At 41.7% G+C, this 27,800-nt stretch overlaps 1 protein-coding gene across 3 annotated transcripts; it reads right to left on the bottom strand.

Annotated features, from left to right (window-relative positions):
* Window positions 1-1,794: 1,794 nt before the first annotated feature.
* tmem87b (transmembrane protein 87B) lies at window positions 1,795-27,800 on the bottom strand. Of its 3 annotated transcripts, none has more exons than XM_090212948.1 (20): window positions 27,689-27,800; window positions 23,136-23,196; window positions 17,986-18,077; window positions 17,181-17,315; window positions 15,779-15,832; window positions 15,348-15,525; window positions 14,885-14,946; window positions 9,794-9,977; window positions 8,484-8,583; window positions 8,277-8,370; window positions 7,486-7,557; window positions 6,797-6,905; window positions 6,625-6,683; window positions 6,245-6,348; window positions 5,937-6,010; window positions 5,758-5,834; window positions 4,969-5,021; window positions 4,839-4,869; window positions 4,108-4,647; window positions 1,795-4,023 (listed from the first exon to the last, which is right to left on the bottom strand). In XM_090212948.1, the coding sequence occupies exons 1-19, from the start codon at window positions 27,779-27,781 to the stop codon at window positions 4,606-4,608; spliced, it is 1,674 nt and encodes a 557-aa protein (XP_090069074.1). In that variant the 5' UTR covers window positions 27,782-27,800; the 3' UTR covers window positions 1,795-4,023; window positions 4,108-4,605. The 3 variants fall into 3 exon arrangements, with proteins under 3 accessions (XP_090069074.1, XP_090069072.1, XP_090069073.1); XM_090212946.1 differs by lacking the exon at window positions 7,486-7,557 and adding an exon at window positions 8,077-8,147 and having other exon boundaries at window positions 6,797-6,906; window positions 27,494-27,706; XM_090212947.1 differs by having other exon boundaries at window positions 27,494-27,700.

The raw sequence follows: 27,800 nt of genomic DNA, 5'->3' as shown, positions 1-27,800 counted from the left end.
CTTGGAGTTGTACTTGTTCAAACAACACACTCCAGGTGGCAGTATGCACCCTTTGTTTGTTTTTCCTAGTCATAGAAGCAGCAGAAGAAGATAATTGACTACCTCAAAATGGAAATGGCCTCAATGGCCCTGCCGATGCTCTCACATTCGCCATAATGGGACAGATATAGGGCGGCAGATAGCCTAGCAGTTAGAGTGTTGGGCCAGTAACTGAAAAGTTGCTGGTTTGAATACCCAAGCTGACAAGGTGAAAAATCTGCCGATGTGCCCTTGAGCAAGGCACTTAACCCTAATTTGCTCCACGGGTTGCTTACTACTATGGCTGTCCCTGTAAAACAAAACATTTCACTGCACCTACCTGGTGTATGTTAAAATAAAGTTTTTTTAATATTTTTTTTACAATGTTGTGTCCTCTAACTATCTCTATGGTCGGTCCCAATTCACTCCCTTACACCCCTCCTTCCTCCTTGGCCCTAAGTAACCTTTCGATGTTAGCAGCGATGGAAGCAATATGGTGGAAGATCCCCCTCTACACTAGATACTTCCTCAATACCCTTTAGATCTGCAAACTTCTAGGGCCATGAGGGAGGGGGAGGGAACAGCTTGGGACAGGCTATGTCACTCACCTCGTTAAAGGCTTGTTGTTCCCCTGTTTGTGTCAACACAAGGATCTGGTGGGCTTTACTAAGCAGTTTCATAACCCAATACTAGTACAAAGCCCCTGGACTGGAGCAATCAGGTTTCTAACACTGTGTAATTTAGTCTACTTTCACTTGATCCCTTTGAAGAAAGAAAGAGTTATTTAAAAAGTTTACTGAAAAACAAGCTTTCATTGTGACATGACACATATGTGCATGGGGTTGTTGTAGATTTCATATGACGTGGTCAATAGATCATGTGGTAAAGAATGCAACTAACAGCCTTTTGAAGGCTCTTTGCCCTCTGTGGAACAGATTGGGTTCATTCACACAAGACAGGAACACTTAGTTGAGAACATGTTGATTCTCTATAGTAGGCCCTATACCCATTCATTTATCTACTGAAATTTCAAGAACTGCAGCTAATTATCACTTTGAAAATACAATACACTTAGTCTGTTTAAATCAGGATGATAACCAATGTCTTAAAATGCCCTTACGTTAAATCAAGTATGTGTAAATATTCTGAGATTTCTCTGTCTTCTGATGAAAATCAGTTCATTTTTGTGCTGTCTGCATCACACGAACAGCTGTGCAAACGGAACAGAACATCTCATTCCACTAGACTAGAGGACATCACCCAAAGTCAATACATGAACGCATGGTTGGGTAAGGAATCTGCCAGGACAGTTTTTTTACGTTTAAAATTGTGCAATTTTACACATTTTGCCAGGGGCGGAGAGAATATTTAGCCATTTTAACTAATGCACATTTTTTAGTTTAAGAGTTAATTTAATGAAATTCGACTAATTTCGCCATACAGTGGAGAGAAATGTTTGCAGTTTTTAATATGAAATCTGAGTGAGAGTAGCAAAATCAATGGGGGCCCTGAAGGCTTTAATTCAACCTTGATTACTACAGTACCAGTTTAGATTCCTGGTCGCTGGGTATTGCACCTTGTGTATTCTACCTCCCAACAGTAAGTTGAGACCCCGACTGACAGTTGCCCCATCACCTGCTGTAAGTACACCAATATGGCACTCTGGCCGCACAGCAAATCTCCCTGACTGGATGATAATAATAAAACTAATAATGATGATCTAATGATCACTGGTTATAATCTGTTATCCTGTGACTGCAAGAACACAAAAACAAATTTGTAAAACATTTTTATTTACAATTAAATTAACCATCGTATTGAAATAGATCAGAAAACAAAGATTTTCAACAAACATAAATACAGATTTACAGTTTGGCATACTAATAACATGGTGCTGTTCTCTCTCTGCTCTGCCAACAGAAATAAAAAGGACAAACAAGCCACATTGATCTGGAGCCATATGTACATTACTAAGCATCTCAAAGTAGGCGTGCCAATCGGAATCAGGTGTCCATTACGATCTAGAAGGTCAAACTGATCCTAGATCAGCACTCGTACTGCGACGCTTTATGACTACAGGCCCTGTGTTTAAAAGTTCAAGCATAGCATTGAAGATGTTAACCCTTCCAAAAAAGGTATCAGGCAGTAAATAATATAATAACAGTACTAACAGTCAGACAAAACCAGTCTGTTAAGTGAAAATAACCAACTCTGAGACAGACATTCAGTTGTAGGCTACATTAGAGGGAAACATTGAACATAAAGAGAAGAATGTCAGGGTCTGAGTAAGAGGAAGTATCTTAATATGAATTTATACAAGTTAGGGAAAGCACTACATATACTAGGGCCTGATTCCCAAACTGACAACTACACCCTACCTATGCAAGGATTGGACAGATGTAAGACAATCTAGTGGGTAGGGAATAGGGAATGTTTCTGGACAGGTCCTAGGACATAGTTGAGGTTGTGAGTGAAATCATAACTCCCTAACCTAGGTGAAGGCTGCAGAGCATAACACGGACCAATACAACATCATCCTATTTGGAAACGGGAATGTCCACACGAGACAACCCCCCCCCAGTCTCTTATACAGCTGAAGACTTCAGCACCATCTAACTGGCACCAGTACCGATTGCCGTTACAGAAATGGTGCACAAAGAATCTGTACTTTGAAAGTGTTATACCATTACAGAACATAAGATGGAGAGACACATCCCCGTTTCAACAGCAAAACAAAATGCATTAATTAATCAACGAGACAAGAGTAATTTCCAATAGTTTGTCCTTTAAAAAGAGTTTTAGAAAAAGCTAGACAGATTACAACAAATCAGAAATAACATTAAAACTTATCACACAATAACAACATCCCCATAAATGTACCTAGAGTAAACTAAACTAAATATAGCAAGTTGTAAGTACACTTAAACATAAATAACAATTTGTCCCAAATAGCACCCTATCCCCTATATAGTGCACACTACTTTATACCAGGGCGCATAGGGATAGTAGTGCACTATATTGGGCACTCTTTACAAACTCATTCCATGGAAAGCTGAGCATCTGTGGGTTTTCACTCCTCCTTTGTACTTGATTGTCTAGGTCTTAATTGAAAGGAAAAAAACAAACCTTCCGACACTCAGCCCTACATGGAATGAGCTTGGCACCCCTGCTATAGGGAATAGGGTACCATTTGGTGCACAAGCAATGTAAAACAGATAAAGGGAGGGTACTAGAGGAGTGTAAGTAAACCTTACAAGGTCATAGGACGTATATAATATTGCTCTTTATTTGACTAGCGGAAACAGAGGACTTCCTAGCCTGATCCCAGATGTGTTTGTGCCGTCTTGCCAACTCCTATGGCCATTGTAACGCTGTTATTGCTGATCTGGAACCAGGCTAAAGATTCCCTCCACTCACATTCAAACACACAACTCCTCAATGACGTAAGCCTCAATTACAGTACTGCCTCTACCAACCTCAGGGGTCCATTCAGTGATGTAAACTTTCTGAACATTGATAGTAGATAGAATAGTGAATCATGTCAGCTCTATTCCTTGTATTTCTATCTAAACATTCTGTAATGTTACATCCTCCTGAACAGACCTCAAGTCCTGCAATCGTACACTGACATTATCAAGAACACTTCTGTTTAGTACTGCATGTATGAATCCTGTGTCCCAGCCTAGACAAAAACGCAAACTCTCCCACATCACATTATACTTTGGTTAGGAAACAATAAAGCTTCACTTAGTGTAATATATAATGTTTACTATACACCTCTGAATGTTATCAACTATCAAAATAATATTGGTAATGTTATTATGCAGTGTGTCCAATTGGTGTTGAAATAATATACCAGCTTGTTCCTTTCTCCTATAAAGTCAAGTTCAGTGAGAGAAAAAAAGTTAATAAATACATACAGCATTTAACAAAGTGAAGCTGGTTTTTTTTGGAACAGAAGTCTCATAAGTTACATCCCAAAAGGCACCATATTCCCTATAAAACCTTATGGGCCATGGTCAAAAGGCACCATATTCCCTATAAAACCTTATGGGCCATGGTCAAAAGGCACCATATTCCCTATAAAACCTTATGGGCCATGGTCAAAAGGCACCATATTCCCTATAAAAACTTATGGGCCATGGTCAAAAGCAGTGCCCTATATAGAGAACAGGGTGCCCTTTGGGACACACAGAATAGGAGTATTGCAGGTGAGATTTTCTGTTGCCCACATATAACATCGGTTGAATACATTAGAGCACACCGTAACAAACACTCTGGAAAGGAAAACTAAAACAAGTATTTCTTATTGGACAAGTTGAAGTAGTACCTCCCCGTTTTAATCAATTTTCTTCCATTTAATGCCCAATGAATAGGACCCTGCTGATCGCCAAGTCAGAGGTGTTGCGTTAAGCCACAGTAGTGTTGTACAGAGGATCAGAGGTCTGAGTCTCAGTCTAAACAGCCCTAGGACTAGGATTGGAGAGGTGTCGTGCTCCAGATGATCTGTCTATTCCATGCCATGCATTAGGAACCCGAGGAAGAGATGCTCTGCATCCACCATGGGTGGGAGGAAGACTTTCCATGTTACTCCATCTTGGACATTTCATATTTTGTGGTCATGATTTCCTGGTAAAAAAAATACAGAGAATATATATATATATATTTCTCTAACAGTCTGTACATATAATACTGTACATATAATACTGCAATCTGAGAATTGAATAACATTAAAGGAAATGCACAGTAAAGCAAACCATGTGTTGCCATTGACAGAAATGAGCCAAAGTTGAGACCTGTTGTGTTAAGGATACACATACCTCATCCGAGTCGAGAAGGACAGGCAACGCTCTATAATGAAAGAGGAAAAGACAAAACGTGCTTTTATACAACTGCCTAATGTTGATCCCTTTAAAACACATGTATTCTTTTTTGTTAAGTCATGCTTACACGTCTGATAAAGAGGTAGGAATGTTCTCTTCCACCCATTTCATGTCTTCATCCTGGACAGATTGGTGAAGAAAATGACAGAAGAGAAAAAAAAAATAGATAATTACTCCACGCTGCCCCCTGTTGTTTAAACTCAGTCATGTCATTTACTAGACGACAGATGTTCCATTAATGTCTGCCAGTAGGGGGTTTGAATTGCCATGTAAGAGCAAACATTTGAGTAAGCAAAAGTGTCATGTGCAGTGTGCAGTTAACTGAAAGTGGACCATTGACTGTGCTGACAGAAAAGATTGACTGGGCCTCCCGAGTGGCACAGTGGTCTAAGGCACTGCATTGCTAGCTGTGAAACTAGAGATTCTGGGTTCGAGTCCAGGCTCTGTCGCAGCCGGCCGCTGGGCCAATTGTGGCGGTGCATAATTGGCCCAGCGTTGTCTGGGATATGGGAGGGTTTGGCTGGCAGGGATGTCCTGGTCCCATCGCACACTAGCAACTCCTGTGGCAGGCCGGGCGCAGTGCACGCTGACACGGTCGCCAGGTGTACAATGTTTTCTCCGACACATTGGTGCGGCTGGCTTCCAGGTTAAGTGGGCATTGTGTCAAGGAACAGTGTGGCTAACCGCGAAAAATGGGGAGAAAAAGGGAAAAAAAAAAAGAGAGAAAAAGATTGACTTAAACTGTATTTATATGTGGAGTATTTTGCGTTCATATTGATTCGATACTTGTAAATGGACTTTGCCTTTTCTTAATTTATTACCTCCAGGGCAATGTAGTTGAACGTTTGATACTCACCGGGTTGGGTCCTGAAGGCTTGGCAGAACCGTTTGTCTCAATCCTGGAGTTGGTTGCTCTCAACTTTATGCCGTCAGCTGTGTAGAGAGAAACATTTTTGGTGATCAATGGTCAATGTTTAAACAATGACACCGTGAGAATGAAAATCCTACTATTTCACTAAGTGAACTGTACTGTACCCAAATTAGCTGACACCAGGAAGTCCTCGATCTCCTCATCATCAGAGTCGTCCATCAGAGGAGTGAATGCATACCTGAAGTTACAAAGCTCCATTTAGAGAAAGACCGTTTAAGTTTGTGTTTCCTGTGTGAAGCTTTGAAGAGTCGAAAGGCGAGGCACTTTCTCCCTGACTGACTGTTGGTGGTGGTTTGATACGTCAACATTTTGCCATTGAGAAATCTACAGCACACAAGGTAGCTAAGGTGCAGGATGAGAACACCTAGATCAATGCAAATGTCTGTTATGTAACAGCCAAATCAATCATCACCTCTGGTTGTTAGCAGATGGTCTCCATAAGAACATGATAACCAGCAGTATGATGGAGAAGAGGAACCTCCAGAAGGCATCATCTACCCACAGCTCCATCCAGTCCTGGCCACACAGGACGATGCGAAAGTCATTCGTGAGGATTCAGTATATTTACATTTTTGTTATTTAGCCGACATTCTTTTAAAATCACTGCATTCAGCTAAAGGAGGTTAAACAGCCACATATTGAAGGTGTTAGTAAAAAAATAATCAATATTCGTCTCAAGACAGAGCAAGCTAAAAACATTGATCCAGAAGAACTGTATAACACACATTTGTATATTTTCTATTTAAACGTTTGAAACACAAGACATTTAAAAACAGAGAGATGTATTCTTACCGACTGACAATCTGCTAGCCGGAATTTTTTTGTCGTCCACACCATGAAAATGATTGAAGCTAAAGAAGGAAAAGAATGAGTGATCATCACTAGACTACTTTGATTGAATGAATGTATGACCGGTATCCGGTGCTGGGAAGAGACTCTACATCAATTTAACAACTTCACTCACCTATGATGGCAAAGATGAGTGTGTTCGTGAAGTGTCTGTAGAGAGACAGTTTGACTGGGTTTCTCCTCAGCTTCAGTGTCTTTATAGTTTGAGCCAGGCTCACAAATATGTTAGGAGGCAGTCAAGGAAACAACCTCTGGGCTAGACAGACACTGACCGTATGTAGAGTAACTGACAGACTTCACGTATAAGAAGGAATCAGGGAAGAACCTAGCAAAGTCAGCAGGGAAAACAGCATGCAAGCTCAGATTATGTGCCCTCTGAGTGGTAGCTAGTGGGTTAAGGTGTTGGAATGTGATTGACCCGAAGAACAAATGAGGCCCCAGGTAAAGGGGCCCTGGGAAAGGCCAGACTACTTGACCTCTACTTGTAGACTTCCAGGTTAGCTAGCTGTGAGTTAGCTAGTAAGATAGCAAATTATCTAATCTCTCATGCTCTCTATTTATATATGTCAGGAGAAGCTAGCTGTGAGAGGCAGAGGGTTAGCATGTAGCTAGTGGATTAACATGCAGAGACCCTTTGGATTTGGACTGAACCCTTTGATAGAAGCACTCTACTCTGACCCTCCAGCCCAGGGAGGGTCAGAGTAGGCCCCCAGACTGAGGATCAGAAAAGCCCTGGGTAGGGACCAGGGGGCCCCCCAGGGGACAGAGGAGCCCAAGCAGGGCTATAGGCACACCAAAGGATATCCCCCAGCATAGAGAGGAGTCAAGCAGAGCCAGAGGAATGTTGGCCAACAGAGCCAGGTCAGAGTCTTTCGCCTGAGGGAGGACAGGAGAAAGGTGGAGAGTGGAAGAGAAGAGGAGAGAATACAAGTTGAGAGCAAGATAAATACATAGGAGAGGAGAGGAGGTGGGGAAAGTGTAGATGAAAGTTAAGAGTAAGAGAGACATGAGAGAGAGTCAGAGCGCAAGATTAACGTCAAGAGAGAGAAGAAACAAGAGGACGAAAAAGTGATGAGTGAATGGGGTAGATAGAGAACAGAGCCTTTCACCAGAGCAGCAACCAAAGACAATCACCCACTGAAACATCATTTAGTATATAAATTAAAGTATACAACCCAAACTCCAGTTTAAATTGTACAAGACACAACCCCAGCACCTAGTCTATTAGTGAGACTTATGAAAACTTATTAGTAAGCAATAGCAAAATGTGTAAAATTCTGTACTGACAGACAAGGCTAACAAGACAAGTAGGCCTATTTTGTTATTATAGACCAATAGATGTGCATTATGGAGTAATTATTATAAACTCCAGATGATAATTGGATTAAGGATATGAACCAGATGATACAGGAGTCCATCACAACTAGAACAACGACTGTGATGAGGGAAAGGCCATTGTCACGACCCTTTAGTGAATATACATTAATTGAAGGTAATTCCGATGACTCACAAGGGGAAAACAGCAGCTCATCTACAACTGAAATTTCACATTTTGAATGCAAGCTCATTGGAGCAAAATCAAGAGAACTCCTTACCCCAGTGATCCTAAGCACACCTTCGATAGCAGCAAAGGCAAAATACAGGACGCCTAGTCCCACCACTCTGTGCATCACAGTACCCAGTCGAGGCCTGATAGGAAACACAAAATGCAGGAAAATGTACAAAATATAGATAGCAGGCTAACCTATCAACGGATTGGGAGTGACAGGGAGTGAGTGATGACCTTTATTTTCTCAACTTACTTGACTATACCATATCCCAGACTAACAATAATGACCAGCAGCCGTGCCAGGGTTCTCTTCAGGGCAGAGATGAGTTCAGCAAAGATCAACAGGCCTGGAGCTGAAAACAAGAACATTGGAATGCATGGTCTCTTACACAAGGCAGAAAAAACGATGTATTGCTCAGAATAATAACACTCCCTAAACCTCCCCCTTGGCTCTAAGAAAATATGTAAGGTATAAGCAATATGATGGAAGCACCATCATCACTACACTGCTTATACCTGCCTATTCAGACTAAGAATATGTCGAAGGTAAATACACAACGCAGTGTACAAGAGGTCAAGAGGACTAAAAGTAAATAGAGTACTAACGATCCATGGAAATTGTGTTTTTTATGTAATAGGGAATTATTGATCAATGGGTCAGAGACATGGGAGGAATTTGTCTATGCATCGAGCCTGAAATAGGATAGTTATTCAGCCATTGGCCCAGTTTTATTGCAAGGAATTCTAATTGGTGAACCACAGGCTAGGGCTGGGTTATAAAGTACATCTTGTCCCTTTGTCCTGTGGAGAGAAGCACAGGAGAGAATCACTGAGGACAGGGGAGCATGAACATCTACCATCTCCCTCCCCGCATGATTCGTCCTCTTTGAATAAGAATAAACCTATTTTCTTCCCCCTGATTTGCATTGGGGTCTGTTATTGAAGAGGAATATCAACTGCTAACAAGACCATTCCAGCCTATTCAGACCATACCCGCCTATTCAGACCATACCCGCCTATTCAGACCATACCCGCCTATTCAGACCATACAGATCTGCAAAACAATTGACAGGTTAGTGCCAAGAGGAAAAGGTAGGGAGGGAAATGGGACCGGATCAATGTGAGAGCTGTGTGTAGTGTACTGTAAACTCATAAGCTGCCCCTGACACCGTTGTTCTCATACACAGCCTTCACCATGCTCCTATACAGAGGATCTTACTACTCTTTAAACCACTCAGAAAGAGAGCTCGGTGTAGTTTAGTAGTAGTATTAGTCGTAGTGTAGACTCACAAGCTGCCCCGACACCGTTGTTCTCATACACAGCCTTCACCATGCTCCTATACAGAGGATCTTACTACTCTTTAAACCACTCAGAAAGAGAGCTCGGTGTAGTTTAGTAGTAGTATTAGTCGTAGTGTAGACTCACAAGCTGCCCCTGACACCGTTGTTCTCATACACAGCCTTCACCATGCTCCTATACAGAGGATCTTACTACTCTTTAAACCACTCAGAAAGAGAGCTCGGTGTAGTTTAGTAGTAGTATTAGTCGTAGTGTAGACTCACAAGCTGCCCCGACACCGTTGGTGTTCTCGTACTCAGCACAGAACACAGCCTTCTCCACCATGCCCAGAAAGATGACTCCAGCTATCCAGAACTGGATCCGCAGTAAGTCCTTCCAGTAACAGGCAGCCCACATGAACCAGAGTAACGAGTACAGGATGTACACTATACACATCACCATGTAGAACTGAGGGGGAAAGAGTTGGGTGTTAAAACATATGAACTCAACTACAATGATACAGGGTTTTAACCTGGCTCTCCTGCATGCCTGAAGAGCGCATTAGCCCACTAAGTCAAAACCTAGGCATTTGGGGAGTTAGAACGCACCACCAAAAGTACATCATAAAGTTTGACAAACTGGTTTGTTTGATCACTGTCAAACCTATGACTGCACAGCATCCAGTTTCATCAGGCCTGAAAGGGTCTTTAGTCATCTGAACAAACAAGGTCCTATATGGCTTGGTTGGTAGAGCATGGCACTTGCATCACCACGGTTGTGTGCTCGATTCCCAGGGCCACCCGTATGTTGAAATATATGCACTCATGACTAAGACACTTTGGATAAATGGCATTTCCAATATTATATTACATATACAACACAAAACCCTGCAAGTGAAACGTGCAATCTTTGGAAAATAAAATAGATGACCTACGTGGAAGAATAAACTACCAACGGGACATTCAAAACTGTAATATCTTATGCGTCACGAAGTCGTGGCTGAACGACGACACTATCAACATACAGCTGGCTAGTTCTACACTGCACTGGCAGGACAGAACATGTATTTTTGTAAATAACAGCTGGTGCACGATATCTAAGGAAGTCTCAAGCTATTGCTAGTCTGAGGTAATCTCATGATAAACTGTAGACCACACCATTTACCGAGAGAGTCATATTTTTCGTAGCTCTTTACATACCACGACAGTAAGAGGCTGGCACGAAGACAGCATTTAATGAGCTGTATTCCGCCATAAGCAAACAAATCGCTCACCCAGTAGCCAGGGTCTTTAATGCAGGGAATCTTAAATCCATTTCAGCAAATTTCTATCAGCATGTCAAATGTAGAACCAGAGAGGGAGGAGAAAAAAAAAAAAAAAAAAAGACTCTGGATCACCTTTACTTCACACACAGAGACACATACAAAGCTCTCCCTTGCCCTCCATTTGGCAAATCTGACCATCATTTTATCCTCCTGATTCCTGCTTACAAACAAAAAATTAAAGCAGGAAGCACCAGTGACTAGATCAATAAAAAAGTGGTCAGATGAAGCAGATAATAAACTACAGGACCGCTTTGCTAGCACAGAGTGGAACATGTTCCGAGATTCCTCCAATGGCAATGAGGAGTACACCAGATCAGTCATTGGCTTCATCAATAAGTGCATCGATGACGTTATCCCCACAGTGACCGTACGTACGTACAGTCGTGGCCAAAAGTTGAGAATGACACAAATATTAATTTCCAAAATTTGCTGCTTCAGTGTCTTTAGATATTTTTGTCAGATGTTACTATGGAATACTGAAGTATAATTACAAGAATTTCATAAGTGTCAAAGGCTTTTATTGACAATTACATGAAGTTGATGCAAAGAGTCAATATTTGCAGTGTTGACCCTTCTTTTTCAAGACCTCTGCAATCTGCCCTGACATGCTGTCAATTAACTTCTGGGCCACATCCTGACTGATGGCAGCCCATTCTTGTATAATCAATGCTTAGAGTTTGTCAGAATTTGTGGGTTTTTGTTTGTCCACCCGCCTCTTGAGGATTGACCACAAGTTCTCAATGGGATTAAGGTCTGGGGAGTTTCCTGGCCATGGACTCAAAATATCAATGTTTTGTTCCCCGAGCCACTTAGTTATCACTTTTGCCTTATGGCAAGGTGCTCCATCATGGTGGAAAAGGCATTGTTCGCCACCAAACTGTTCCTGGATGGTTGGGAGAAGTTGCTCTCGGAGGATGTGTTGGTACCATTCTTTATTCATGGCTGTGTTCTTAGGCAAAATTGTGAGTGAGTTCACTCCCTTGGCTGAGAAGCAACCCCACACATGAATGGTCTCAGGATGCTTTACTGTTGGCATGACACAGGACTGATGGTAGCGTTCACCTTGTCTTCTTTGGACAAGATTTTTTCCGGATGGCCCAAACAATCGGAAAGGGGATTCATCAGAGAAAATGACTTTACCCCAGTCCTCAGCAGTCCAATCCCTGTACCTTTGCAGAATATCAGTCTGTCCCTGATGTTTTTCCTGCAGAGAAGTGGCTTCTTTGCTGCCCTTCTTGACACCAGGCCATCCTCCAAAAGTCTTTGCCTCACAGTACGTGCAGATGCACTCACACCTGCCTGCTGCCATTCCCGAGCAAGCTCTGTACTGGTGGTGCCCCGATCCCGCAGCTGAATCCTCTTTAGGAGATGGTTCTGGCGCTTGCTGGACTTTCTTGGGCACCCTGAAGCCTTCTTCACAACAATTGAACCGCTCTCCTTGAAGTTCTTGATGATCCGATAAATGGTTGATTTAGGTGCAATCTTACTGGCAGCAATATCCTTGCCTGTGAAGCCCTTTTTGTGCAAAGCAATGATGACGACATGTTTCCTTGCAGGTAACCATGGTTGACAGAGGAAGAACAATGATTCCAAGCACCACCCTCCTTTTGAAGCTTCCAGTCTGTTATTCGAACTCAATCAGCATGACAGAGTGATCTCCAGCCTTGTCCTCGTCAACACTCATACCTGTGTTAACGAGAGAATCACTGACATGATGTCAGCTGGTCCTTTTGTGGCAGGGCTGAAATACAGTGGAAATGTTTTTTGAAGGGGGATTCAGTTCATTTGCATGGAAAAGAGGGACTTCGCAATTAATAGAAATTCAGACTTTGTGAAAATTCATGTGTGTGTCATTCTCAAAACTTTTGGCCATGACTGTACATACCTGAACCAGAAGCCATGTATTACAGGCAACATCCGCACTGAGCTAATGGCTAGAGCTGCTGCTTTCAAGGAGCGGGTCTCTAACCCGGAAGCTTATAAGAAATTCCACTATGCCCTTCGACGAACCATCAAACATGTAAAGCGTCAATACAGGACTAAGATCGAATCGTACTACACCAGCTCTGATGCTCGTCGGACGTGGCAGGGGTTGTTAACCATTATAAAGGGAAGCACAGACGAGAGCTGCCCAGTGACACGAGCCTATCAGACGAGCTAAACTACATCTATTCTCGCTTTGAGGCAAATAACACTGAAACATGCATGAGAGCACCAGCTGTTCCGGAAGACTGTGTGGTCACACTCTCCGCAGCCGATTTGAGTAAAACCTTTAAACAGGTCAACATTCACAAGGTCCCAGGGCCAGATTGTTGACCAGGACATGTACTGCAAGCATGCGCTGACAAACTGGCAAGTGTCTTCACTGACTATCAGCCTCTCCCTGTCCGAGTCCGTAATACCAACATGTTTTAAGCAGACCACTATAGTGCCTGTGCCCAAGAACACTAAGGTAACCTGCCTAAATGACTACCGACCCATAGCACTCACATCTGTAGCCATGAAGTGCTTTGAAAGGCTGGTCATGGCTCACATCAACACCATCATCCCAGAAACCCTAGACCCACTATTGTACTCCACACTGCCCTTTCACACCTGGACAAAATGAACACCTATGTGAGAATGCTATTCATTGACTACAGCTCAGAATTCAACACCATAGTGCCCTCAAGGCTTATCAATCAGCTAAGGACTCTGGGACTAAACACCTCCCTTTTAACTGGATCCTGGACTTCCTGACAGGCCACCCCCCAGGTGGTAAGGGTAGGTAACGTCCGCCAAGCTGATCCTCAACACGGGCCACTCAGGGGTGCGTGCTCCTGTATTCCCTGTTCACTCATGACTGCACGGTAAGGCACAACTCCAACACCATCATTAAGTTTGCCGATGACAACAGTAGTAGGCCTGATCACAGACAGACTATAGGGAGGAGGCCAGAGACTTGGTCCGTGTGGTGCCAGGACAACAACCTCTCCCTCAGCGTGATCAAGACAAAGGAGATGATTGTGGACTACAGGAAAGAGAGGAGAGCATGCGGGGCTGCAGTGGAACAGGTTGAGAGCTTCAAGTTCCTTGGTGTCCACGTCACCAACAAACTAACATGGTCCAAGCACACCAAGACAGTCGTGAAGAGGGCACAACAAAACCTATTCCCCCTCAGGGGACTGAAAAGACTTGGCATGGGTCCTCAGATCGTCAAAAGGTTCTACAGCTGCACCATCGAGGGCATCCTGACTGGTTGCGTCACTGCCTGGTATTGCAACTGCTCAGCCTCCGACTGCAAGTCACTACAGAGGGTAGTGCGAACGGCCCAGTACATCACCAGGGCCAAGCTTCCTGCCATCCAGGACCTCTATACCAGGTTGTCAGAGGAAGGCCCTAAAAATTGTCAAAGACTACAGCCACCCTAGTCATAGACTGTTCTCTCTGCTACCGCACGACAAGCAGTACCAGAGCGCCAACTCTAGGTCCAAGAGGCTTCTAAAAAAGCTTCTACCCCAAGCAATAAGACTCCTGAACACCTGATCAAATGGCTACCCAGACTATATGCATTGCCCCCCCCCCCCCTTTTATACCACTGCTACTCTCTGTTATCATCATATTCACTTTAATAACTCTACCTACATGTTCATATTACCTCAACTAACCGGTGCCCCCGCAAATTGACTCTGTACCGGTACCCCCCTGTATATAGTCTCGCTATTGTTATTTTACTGCCGCTATTTAATTACTTGTTACTTTTACTTCTTATCCATATTTGTTTTTAAACTGCATTGTTGGTTAGGGGCCCGTAAGTAAGCATTTCACTCTATGGTCTACAGCAGTTGTATTCGGCGCATGTGACTAATCAAATTTGATGAGTGAGTAAAACAGGTGTCTGCAATCTATGACAATGATTAAACCTACATTATATATTTGACTAGGGACAATTACTGGAAATTAGCATGAGCTAAAGTCTCATGGTGCAATGCATCTGACCGTTTATTTAATGTGACAATGTTTAATTGAATCTGTCCCAACAAAGGATCAAATCAATTAAATGTATACTCACAATCATGAGAGGCCATTCAGTGACGGAGATGTAGCCGTGAGTTCCTTTCATTACAACGTTTACTGGAAATATAAAGAGAGTATACATCAGCTTTCCATAACGCAAATCAGGTTTACAACATACAACATTGAGCAATGTGATCAAAACAGTAGACAATGTATTATTATTTTAAATCATTTCAATTAGTATTTAGACTGACTAAAGACATTTCATTTCCATTTCGGTAAGCCTCATGGGCAAGTTTGACATTCAAGAACTGGGTCGTGTTCATTAGGGTAGATAATAACATTATTGCAACGGAAAACAAAAATGAGTCCAGCTAGCTAGTCACGCCCAGTTTCAGTAAATGTTCTTCGGTTAGTTCTGGTGGTCCCTCCCTGTTGTTTCCGTCTGTATTTTTGTGTTTGGTGCCTAATGAACACAACCCAGCTAAGTCGTATGGTGGTTAATGTAGCGAACCCACCAGTTAAATTCCAGTTGGCTTCCTGTTTGTTAGATTTAATCACCACCACAAACAGATAGGGGCCATCCTTCCACGTGGTGGCAATGACATCATCTTTAAGTGACACACTGGAATTCTTCACACCGCTGACTTTGTCGTACTCCTCCATCGTCCATTTGGTGTAGTTCTCATCCGAACCCTGAGTAGGATTGAACCAACATTTGTTTTAAAAATTGCATTATGCAATGTATTTAGAAATCCCAGAAATATAAGAGAATCGGAAAAGTGATAGCCTGGTCCCAGATCTTATAGTGCTTGCTGTATATGGCCAACGGCAACTCCTATGCTCATTGACAATGACCTTAGGAATAGGCAATAGTCGAAAGCAATAGCTGAATGAGTGTGTGCTAAAAAAGTGATGCAAACACCATGACCCAACCATAGCAGCTCACCGGTGCTGCCCCTTCCATGGGCGGGACAACTGTCCGTGGTTCCACCTTGGCTTTCTGAAACAAAGTTGTCATAGTAAGTTGTCAGTAACTCAAACAACATTCGGAAAGTATTCAGACCCCTTGACCTTTTCCCACATTGTGACATTACAGCCTTATTCTACAATTGATGAAATATTCCCCCCCCCCCTCCTTACCAATCTACACACACACACACAATACCCCATAATGACAAAGCAAAAACAGATGTATAAATTCTCTCATCAAGGATCGCTCTGTTCATCTTTCTCTCGATCCTAGTTTCCCAGGCCCTGCTGCTAAAAAAAAATTCCCAGAGCATGATGCTGCCATCACCATGCGTCACCATATGGATGGTCCCAGGTTTCCTCCAGACGTGACGCTTGGCATTCAGGCCAAACAGTTCAATATTGGTTTCATCAGACCAGAGAATCTCGTTTCTCATAGTCAGAGTCCTTTAGGTGCCTTTTGGCAAACTCCAAGCGGGCTGTCATGTGCCTTTTACTGAAGAGTGACTTCCGTCTGGCCACTCTACCATAAAGGCCTGATTGTTAGTGTGCTGCTGAGAAGGTTGTCCTTCTGGAAGGTTCTCCCATCTCCACAGAGGAACTCTGGAGCTCTCTGAGTGACCATCGGGTTCTTGGTCACTTCCCTGATCAAGGCCCTTCTCTCCCGATTGCTCAGTTTGGCCTGGAGGCCAGCTCTAGGAAGAGTCTTGGTGGTTAAAAACTGCTTCCATTTAAGAATGATGGAGGCCACTGTCTTCTTGGGGACCTTCAATGCTGCAGAAATGTTTTAGTACCCTTCCCCAGATCTGTGCCTTGACACAATCCTGTCTTTGAGCTCTATGGAGCTCTTGGCTTTTGCTCTGACATGCACCCTCAACTGTGGGACCTTATATAGACAGCTGTGTGCCTTTCCAAATCATGTCCAAATCAATTGAATTTACCACAGGTGGACTCCAATCAACTTGTAGAAACATCTCTATGATGATCAATGGAAACAGGATGCACCTGACCTCAATTTCGAGTCTCATAGCAAAGGGTCTGAATACTTAAGTAAATAATATATATTTATTTTTTTAATGCTTTTCACTTTGTCATTATGGGGTATTGTGTGTAGATTGATGAGGATTACATTTTAAAAAAAAAAAACATTTTTAGAATAATGCTGAATACTTTCTTAATGCACCGTATCCTTTTCAAACTATTGAGCCGACCCAAACTAAACTGTGGCTTGAATATTTTGTTTTCACCCTGTCCTTTTCAGTACGGTTCAAGCAACTATGGTAGCTGAGTAACCAGGCCTGCTCAGTTAAGTCCAGTAGTGTGAAAAGCCCTGTAATGGAAGGTAACTCATGTACTGTATGTAACCTATAAGCCCTTACATTTAGCATTGGGAAGTATCGCAGGTCATTGTTGCAGGTCAAGGGCTTGTGCTTGTGCTCAATGCATTCCCCTTGTCCTAGAGGGTTAGGATCCATACTCTGTCCTCGACTCAGTGGCGTCCTCTCATACATTTCCTTGAAAGTAATGATTTATATCAAAGTTGAGATATTTTTTACAAGTAACAATATTTATTAGTAGTTGAATGTAGGGAGACATACTTTTAAATCTCAATGCTCAAAGGAAATGATGTAACTCCAAAAGTGCATATTACAGTCAACTGGTAATTCACACCAACTGTCAAAATGTGGCACTACCATAGGAATCCTAAACAAATGAAGGTAGTGATAATGAACGATGACTATGGCAAACACTCACTCTCTGCTCCACACACCCATATCTGATATCAACTTATAGACCAGGGGTAGGAAACTAGATTCGGCCACAGGCAGATTTTTGGCGGAGCGGAAGGCCAGAAAATAACTATAATCATTTGTACACTAAATTGACCACAACTAAGCCCAAAAATGTATTTTTCTTTTCAAACACAATTTCACACCTTGATTACATTGAGCCACTATCACTTATATGTTCTTTTTTTTTTCTTCATGGGAATAATTGGGAACAGATTTCCTACATTAAACTCATTTTTAGCTGAATTCCTGGTGATTTTACAATGTATTTTTGTACTAAAAACTTGGGAGCAAAACTAATTCTGGCCCCCGGGCCACCTGTTGCCGACCCCTGCTTTAGACTAACATGGTACTAGTAACTTACTAACTAGGCTAGTGCATGTACTTTACTTACCTCAATATTATTGAACTCGTTGTGACAGGGGTAGTATTTCAAGTACCATTGAATGGTAAAAGTCATCTCCTCTGGACATCCAAAGGACACAACTTTAAAAAATAAAATAAAAAGTGTTACTAGGTATGTTTCCATCCAATTGGTAACAGATGTTAATATTCTAAAATCCACATAAATATGCACATTTTCCCATCAAATTGACCTGTTGCAGATAAAATGATGTGTGTGATGACGTGGCGCACATAAAAATAACTTTTGCGGCTAAATTCCCAAGTACCGAAATAAAAAATACAAGTTAAATGGGTTTCCATAACACTTTCCGATCTACTGATTGTTGGCAAAAATAGCAAATGTATATGGAACTGTTAAGGGATTTATCATCAATAATGACTTATTATGTATACATTTCAATCAGGACTGACTAATCAGAATACTATTATGTTACTGTATAGATGTATGAATTTTCTTTTAATCCTAGTACTGAATATAATGTGTGTAATTATAATCAAGAATTAGAACAATGACTGTCTGTTCCTTGGTAGAAACGAATGAACTCATCGTCAGACTGGCTAGAATGCTTATCTACACAGGAAGACCTTGGCTTGGTCATAAATTATCTAAATTGGTGGGAGACGATGTAGGAAGGCTTGAGAACTATACTGTCTTTGTACCAGAGTGGAGGAGAGACGGGACAGTTCGAAACCTAATGACGTCATTTTCAGTTTATAACCTGTTGTAAATTGTATCATGTTCAGTACTCTTGAGAATAAACGCTAGTGCTTGATTTTGAGACTGGTCTCCGCCCATTTTATGCAAATAAGTTTCTTACAAATCCTTAGAAATGGGCTGAGTGTATTAATTTAATAGGGTATTAAACATATAGGAATTTAATTCCACTAACAGGAACATATGGAATCATATTTTATATTAGATTTTCTTCAAAGTAGCCACCCTTTGCCTTGATGACAGCTTTCCACACTCTTGGCATTCTCTCAACCAGCTTCATGATGTCGTCATCTGGAATGCAATTGAAATTAACAGGTGTGCCTTGTTAAATTAATTTGTGGAATTTCTTTCCTTCTTAATGTGTTTGAGACAATCAGTTGTGTTGTGACAAGGGTGGTATACAGAAGGGTGGTATACAAAAGTATTATGGCAAGAACAGCTCAAATAAGCAAAGAGAAACGACAGTCCATCATTACTTTAAGACATGAAGGTCAGTCAACACATAAAATGTCAAGAACTTAACGTTTTTTCAAGTGCAATCGCAAAAACAATCAAGCGCTATGCTGTAAATGTCTCTCATGAGGACCTCCACAGGAAAGGAAGAACCAGAGTTACCTCTACTGCAGAGGATACGTTCATTAGAGTTAACTGCACCTCAGATTGCAGCCCAAATAAATGCTTCAGAGTTCAAGTAACAGACACATCCAACTTTTCAGAGAAGACTGCGTGAATATCAGACCTTCATGGTCGAATTGCTGCAAAGAAACCACAACAAGAAGAAGAGACTTGCTTGGGCCAAGAAACACAAGCAACGGACATTAGACCGATGGAATTCTGTCCTTTGGTCTGGAGTCCAAATGGGAGATTTTTGGTTCCAACCACCATGTCTTCGTGAGATGAAGAGTAGGTGAACGGATGATCTCTGCATGTGTGGTTCCCAACGTGAAGCATGGGGTAGGTGGTGTGACTGTGACACGGTTTTATTTAGAATTCAAGGCACACTTAACCAGCATGGCTACCACAGCATTCTGCAGTGATACGCCATCGCATCTGGTTTTCGCTTAGTGGGACTATCATTTGTTTTTTCAACAGGACAATGACCCAAAACACACCTGGGATTTGTTGATGTGAGTAGTTTTCAATTGAATGCCTATAGAGTATCTAATGGGTTAGGACCCAGATTGCAGTTCCTATGGTTTCCACTAGGTGTCAACAGTCATTAGACATTGTTTCAGACTTGTCTTCTGAAAAATGAAGAAGGAGGCCTTTCTGTCAGTGGACTGTAGAATCATGCAGTGCTGGTTTTGCGCATGATCGAGTGCGCGCCCTTAGTTGTTTTTCCTTTCTATTGAATACGCTATTGTCCGGTTTAAATATTATCGATTTAGACAATTGACAACCTGAGGATTAATTCTAAACATTGTTTGACATGTTTCAACGAACTTTAACGGTACTATTAGGATGTATTCATCTGCATGTTTTGACCACCTTGGAGCCAGTGGATTACTGAAAAAAAAACACGCCAACAAAACAGAGTTTTTGGGATATAAAGAGGGGCTTTATCGAACAAAACTAACATTCATTGTGTAGCTGGGACTCTTGTGACTGCAACCATATGAAGATCTTCAAAGTTAAGTGATTAATTTTATCGCTATTTCAGACTTTTGTAATTCCTTTACTTGGTTGTAAAATGTTAGTATGCTTTTGTAAGCAGGCACTGTCCTCAGATAATCGCATGGTATGTTTCGCCGTAAAGCCTTTTTGAAATCTGACAAAGCGGCTGGATTAACAAGAAGTTAATCTTTAAGCCGATGTATAACACTTGTATTTATTATGACCATTTCTGTATTTTGAATTTGGCGCTCTGCAATTTCATCGGATGTTGTCGAGGTGGGTCGCTAGCGGAACGCCTGCGCCAGAAAGGTTAACACTTTTTTTGGTTACTACATGATTCCATATGTATTATTTCATAGTTTTGATGTCTTCACTATTATTCTACAATGTAGAAAATAGTAAAAATAAAGAAAAGCCCTGGAATGAGTAGGTGTCTAAACTTGACTGATACTGTACGTGGCACTGATATACATTTTTGCAATTTATTTAAAAATAAAACTATATATATATATATATATATATATATATATATATATATATATATATTGGAGCTCTGCCTGTTTTCCTAGAGATAGAGGACACAGATATATCAAATAACATTTTAATGTCACAAACTCCCCGAATACAAGTGTAGATTACCATGAAATGCTTACTTACGAGCCCTTTCCCAACAATGCAGTTAAAAAGTAAGAACATTTACAAATAAGAGAATTTACTACTTTAAAATGAAGATAGGCTCAATGGCGTTGCCCATGCTGTCACAGACGCTATAATGGCACAGATACAGTGCCTTGCGAAAGTATTCGGCCCCCTTGAACTTTGCGAGCTTTTGCCACATTTCAGGCTTCAAACATAAAGATATAAAACTGTATTTTTTTGTGAAGAATCAACAAGTGGGACACAATCATTAAGTGGAACGACATTTATTGGATATTTCAAACTTTTTTAACAAATCAAAAACTGAAAAATTGGGCGTGCAAAATTATTCAGCCCCCTTAAGTTAATACTTTGTAGCGCCACCTTTTGCTGCGATTACAGCTGTAAGTCGCTTGGGGTATGTCTCTATCAGTTTTGCACATCGAGAGACTGAATTTTTTTCCCATTCCTCCTTGCAAAACAGCTCGAGCTCAGTGAGGTTGGATGGAGAGCATTTGTGAACAGCAGTTTTCAGTTCTTTCCACAGATTCTCGATTGGATTCAGGTCTGGACTTTGACTTGGCCATTCTAACACCTGGATATGTTTATTTTTGAACCATTCCATTGTAGATTTTGCTTTATGTTTTGGATCATTGTCTTGTTGGAAGACAAATCTCCGTCCCAGTCTCAGGTCTTTTGCAGACTACATCAGGTTTTCTTCCAGAATGGTCCTGTATTTGGCTCCATCCATCTTCCCTGTCCCTGCTGAAGAAAAGCAGGCCCAAACCATGATGCTGCCATCACCATGTTTGACAGTGGGGATGGTGTCTTCAGCTGTGTTGCTTTTACGCCAAACATAACATTTTGCATTGCTGCCAAAAAGTTCAATTTTGGTTTCATCTGACCAGAGCACCTTCTTCCACATGTTTGGTGTGTCTCCCCAGGTGGCTTGTGGCAAACTTTAAACAACACTTTTTATGGATATCTTTAAGAAATGGCTTTCTTCTTGCCACTCTTCCATAAAGGCCAGATTTGTGCAATATACGACTGATTGTTGTCCTATGGACAGAGTCTCCCACCTCAGCTGTAGATCTCTGCAGTTCATCAAGAGTGATCATGGGCCTCTTGGCTGCATCTCTGATCAGTCTTCTCCTTGTATGAGCTGAAAGTTTAGAGGGACGGCCAGGTCTTGGTAGATTTGCAGTGGTCTGATACTCCTTCCATTTCAATATTATCGCTTGCACAGTGCTCCTTGGGATGTTTAAAGCTTGGGAAATATTTTTGTATCCAAATCCGGCTTTAAACTTCTTCACAACAGTATCTCGGACCTGCCTGGTGTGTTCCTTGTTCTTCATGATGCTCTCTGCGCTTTTAACGGACCTCTGAGACTATCACAGTGCAGGTGCATTTATACGGAGACTTGATTCCACACAGGTGGATTGTATTAATCATCATTAGTCATTTAGGTCAACATTGGATCATTCAGAGATCCTCACTGAACTTCTGGAGAGAGTTTGCTGCACTGAAAGTAAAGGGGCTGAATAATTTTGCACGCCCAATTTTTCAGTTTTTGATTTGTTAAAAAAGTTTGAAATATCCAATAAATGTCGTTCCACTTCATGATTGTGTCCCACTTGTTGTTGATTCTTCACAAAAAAAAATACAGTTTTATATCTTTATGTTTGAAGCCTGAAATGTGGCAAAAGGTCGCAACGTTCAAGGGGGCCAAATACTTTCGCAAGGCACTGTATAAAGAGTACTCCATCTATCTCTATGGGCTGTTGTTCACATGCGCATCTGCCATCTCATTGGCCAGAATGGTCTCACCTGACCTCGCCTCCTCCTGCCTGCATTCCATCTTTGAGAACATGCATTTCCATTGTTAAAAAGGTCACTTGACTATCTTTTCAATATTATAGGCAATCTTTGGTAGCGGGTCGAAGATCTAGAACCAAAGTACCAGGTATTGTTACAGGACAGTGCGAGTCGCATGGAACCTTTAGCAGATTGTAAACAAGCTAATCGCACCCTGAAACTGTTATTTTCAGGTCTTGTGAAAGCAAAACATTTAGCAGAATTCTCACAAATGCTCGAGGAAACAGGTTTTAATTTGTTTGACACCCTCATGCGAGGCATTTCCCATATACAGTATATCAAACATAGGCTAATCTTACCTTTCAATTTGATATCAGTGTCTTTATACATAGATTTCCTCAAAAGCAATGGTCTTGAGGTCTGTGAAGAAGAGAAAACAGTGTTTACATTGGCATTAGTTAGATAAACTGAGTAAGTCAGTCCTGACTAATGTAGTCTAGGCCTAATGCCTAACAGGTCCTCTATCTCAGTTGGTAGAGCATCGCGCTTGCAATGCCCGGATAGTGGGTTTGATTCCCGGGATCCCCCATACATACAGTTGAAGTCGGAAGTTTACATAAACAAGTTTTAATGACTAACCTAAGTGTATCAACCATTCCACACATTTCTTGTTAATTAACAAACTATAGTTTTGGCAAGTCGGTTAGGACATCTACTTTGTGCATGTGTAACAGTATAGACTTTACGTCCGTCCCCTCGCCCCGACCTGGGCGCGAACCAGGGACGCTCTGCACATGTCAACAGTCACCCTCGAAGCATCGTTACCCATCGCTCCACAAAAGCCGCGGCCCTTGCAGAGCAAGGGGAACCACTACTTCAAGGTCTCAGAGCAAGTGACGTCACCGATTGAAACGCCACTAGCGCGCATCACCGCTAACTAGCTAGCCATTTCACATCGACTACACATGACACAAGTAATTTTTCCAACAATTGTTTACAGACAGATTATTTCACTGTATCACAATTCCAGTGGGTCAGAAGTTCACATACACTAAGTTGACTGTCTTTAAACAGCTTGGAAAATTCCAGAAAATTATGTTGTGGCTTTAGAAGCTTCTGATAGTCTAATTGACATTATTTGAGTCAATTGGGGGTGTACCTGTGGATGTACATCAAGGCCTACCTTCAAACTCAGTGCCTCTTTGCTTGACATCATGGAAAAATCAAAAGAACTCAGCCAAGACATCAGAAAAAAAATGTAGACCTCCACAAGTCTGGTTCATCCTTGGGAGCAATTGCCAAAGGCCTGAAGGTACCACATTCATCTGTACAAACAATAGTACGCAAGTATAAACACCATGGGACCACGCAGCCATCATACATCTCAGGAAGGAGACGCGTTCTGTTTCAGAGATGAACGTACTTGGTGCGAAAAGTGCAAATCAATCCCAGAACAACAGCAAAGGACCTTGTCAAGATGCTGGAGGAAACCGGTACAAAAGTATCTATATCCACAGTGAAACGAGTCCTATATCGACATAACCTGAAAGGCCGCTTAGCAAGGAAGAAGCCACTACCCCAAAAACGCCATAAAAAAGCCAGGCTACGGTTTGCAACTGCACATGGGGACAAAGTTCGTACTTTTTGGAGAAATGTCCTCTAGTCTGATGAAACAAAAATAGAACTGTTTGGCCATAATGACCATCGTTATGTTCGGAGGAAAAATGGGGAGGCTTGCAAGCTGAAGAACACCATCCCAACTGTGAAGCACAGGGGTGGCAGTATCATGTTGTGGGGGTGCTTTGCTGCAGGAGGGACTGGTGCACTTCACAAAACAGATGGCTTCACGAGGGAGGAAAATTATGTGGATATATTGAAGCAACATCTCAAGACATCAGTCGGGAAGTTAAAGCTTAGTCGCAAATGGGTCTTCCAAATGGACAATGACCCCAAGCATACTTCCAAAGTTGTGGCAAAATGGCTTAAGGACAACAAAGTCACAAAGCCCTGACCTCAATCCCACAGAACATTTGTGGGCAGAACTGAAAAAGTGTGTGCGAGCACAGAGGCCTACAAACCAAAGTTACACCAGCTCTGTCAGGAGGAATGGGCCAAAATTCACCCAACTTATTGTGGGAAGCTTGTGGAATGCTACCCAAAACATTTGACCCAAGTTAACCTTTCTAGGGTCGGGGGCAGTATCCTGAATTTCCACCTGTCTGATATGCCCAAAGTAAACTGTCTGTTACTCAGGCCCAGAAGCCAGGACATGCATATAATTGGTAGAATTGTCAAAAAAATAAAAAAACTCTGAAGTTACTAAAACAGTTCAAATAAATGTCTGAGTATAACAGAACTGATATGGCAGGCGAATAAAAACTTCTTTTTTTTAAGCTCCCATCAACTTCAAATGGGAAGCTATTGCAAACTATGACTTCCGCCTCCCAGATTGCAGTTCCTATGGCTTCCACTAGATTTCAAGTCTTTATACATGGTTTCAGGCTTGTTTTTTGAAAAACCAACAAGTAATAGTTGTTTATCCATGGGGAGAGGTAAGGCAAAAGTAGTCTCTTTGCAAGCGTGAATCAGGGTGCGCTCTTCGTTGTTGTCCTTCCCTATTGAACATACTATTCTCCATTATCCTGTATTTAGCTATTAGACTACCTGAGGATGAATTAGAAACACCGTTTGACTTGTTTGGACGAACTTTACTGGTAACTTTTGGGACTTCTGTCTGCATGTTGAACGGGTGGATTACTGAACTCAATGACGCCTACTAAAACAGACTTTTTGGGATATAAAAGAAGGACTTTATCGAACAAAACAACCATTCATTGTGTAGCTGTGACCCTTGGGATTGCAAACAGAGGAAGATCTTCAAAGGTAAGTGATTTATTTTATCGCTATTTAAGATTGTGACACCTGTGCTGGTTTGTAAACATATGTTGATGTGGGGCGCTGTCCTCAGATAATCGAATGCTATGCTTTCGCCGTAAAACCTATTGTAAATCGGATAACGCAGTTCGATTACCAAGATTCTAAGCTAAAGAATCATGTATGACTCTTGTATTTTCATGAATGTTTAATATTACGATTTTGTATTTGGCGCACTCCGATTTTAGCGGATGTTGTCGAATGCGGGATCAGCACGCTAAGAGGTTAAGCAATTTAAAGGCAATGCTACCAAATACTAATTGAGTGCATGTAAACTTCTGACCCACTGGGAATGTGATGAAAGAAATAAAAGCTGAAATAAATCTACTATTATTCTGACATTTCACATTCTTAAAATAAAGTGGTAATCCTAACTGACCAAAAAGGAAATTTTTACTTGAATTAAATGTCAGGAATTGTGAAATTGAGTTTAAATGTATTTGGCTAAGGTGTATGTAAACTTCTGACTTCAACTGACATTCAGTGAGTGATATGAGGAAACCCTATTCCCTCTATAAACCACAACACTCGTGTTCTCTCATCTGGTGCCGTATGTATCCAGCCAGAGTGATGATTTAGAATCCGTTTTGCTTTTTCAGATCACGATAAATTAGATTACATTGGAAGGGGGACTTGATCCTTGACCAGCACTCATTCCTACTCTTACACTTCATATAGGCCCTGGTAACCATTATTGGGAGTCCCTAGGCAGGCAATGAGTAGCTCTCACATTACTCTGCAACAGGATATGGTGGTGGACAGACACCTGACCACCTCCATGGAAAACAAACTCCCAATTAGCCTACCTCTCTTGTGCACTTGCTCACTTCCCTTCACTGACTTGAAAGCAATTTACTGGTAGATCTCTTCAATTCATTGGACACAATAGCTAGTCTACCAAATAGATTTGGCACAGCCCACATTCTAATCTGAACATTAGCTAGCTCACTAATTTTACTTGCTGAATGATTTGTATGTTCTATCTGGGCTAAATTGCAGGCAATGATCTAACCCTGAGTATAGTGGTCTGTGTCTGATGTTTGTTTACATTTAGCTATGTGACTTTAGCTAGATAGCTGCCTAACAGAGGTGTTTGGCCAAGAAATGTAGATATGAAGATTGGCATCCACGGCTTCTCCATTAAAAATCCCAGCTCAAATTTGTAGGCGACGTCATGGCGACGTTGTCTAGCTAAACTCATGCGCAGAAACACGTAATCTCGTCTCGCGCCGAACTGCGCATGTGTATGCCGTCAAATAAAAAAAGCACACTTTCGATATTTGTTTTGACAAATGAAAACGTCTGTCACTTTCACGAGGTTGGAGAAATAACATGTTCATCTACTTGTTACATTGTCTCGAATCTGTGTGTCTTTAGATTGAGAAAATTAACTAAGGAACAATGTTTCACTTCACTCATTGACTTCTCCAAACCCGGGCCTGGTCTGCTTGGCAAGCGTTCCCGGAAGTTTCGCAATGTTGCGCCTCTGAGTTTAGAAACTCTGTGGCTACATCTTTCAACGATATCGGGTTAGTGAGCCTATGCTATCTAGCTCGCAGATAAAACATTAATGTTTGCTACAACGCCTTGTGCATATCGATAAAGTCTGAATCTGCTCAGGAAAATGCATTATTAATCAATAATGTTCAATTTTATGAACAGAAAAACGCCCCCTTCATCCAAACCCATGCTAACTGGCTAGCTAGGTAGGATTGCTAGCCTGTTGAAATTAATCGCACGATTGTTCTTGCTAACTAACTATATTACATATTTTAATACTCACATTGACAACTGTAATTCTCCACTGTCCTGGTTCTGGAGCTGCCATCACCCCGCTATTTACATCTCCTAGTAAAATAATCCCTGCCAAATAAAGGAGCCAGGTTTTCACTGAGCTAGATGTGTTCCACGTCCTCACCCGTACAGAAGCAGCCATGTTTTCAGCATGTGGTATTGCTGGGGCGACTAGCTAACTCACCTGAGTGGAAGTAACGTCACGCGCATGCAGAGTTGACGTTTTGGCATCAGATGCATTGAACAATACACCATGTAAAGCAGTGCCAGTGACCATATATATACTTTATTAACCC

Source organism: Oncorhynchus mykiss, chromosome 20, assembly GCF_057628025.1.
Source record: "Oncorhynchus mykiss isolate SJ-2025 chromosome 20, ASM5762802v1, whole genome shotgun sequence".
Lineage (NCBI taxonomy): Eukaryota > Metazoa > Chordata > Actinopteri > Salmoniformes > Salmonidae > Oncorhynchus > Oncorhynchus mykiss.
This window is presented reverse-complemented; position numbering and strand designations above follow the sequence as displayed.

Excerpts from the sequence above, each read along its gene's own strand:
- tmem87b (XM_090212946.1), bottom strand. The coding sequence starts at position 27,646 with ATGGCTGCTTCTGTACGGGTGAGGACGTGGAACACATCTAGCTCAGTG. Across the intron at positions 6,907-8,076 it reads GACTCCTGTATCATCTGGTT|CATATTTGTGAGCCTGGCTC; the intron begins CATATCCTTAAT and ends ACTGCCTCCTAA. Across the intron at positions 6,684-6,796 it reads ACTCATCTTTGCCATCATAG|CTTCAATCATTTTCATGGTG; the intron begins GTGAGTGAAGTT and ends TTCCTTCTTTAG.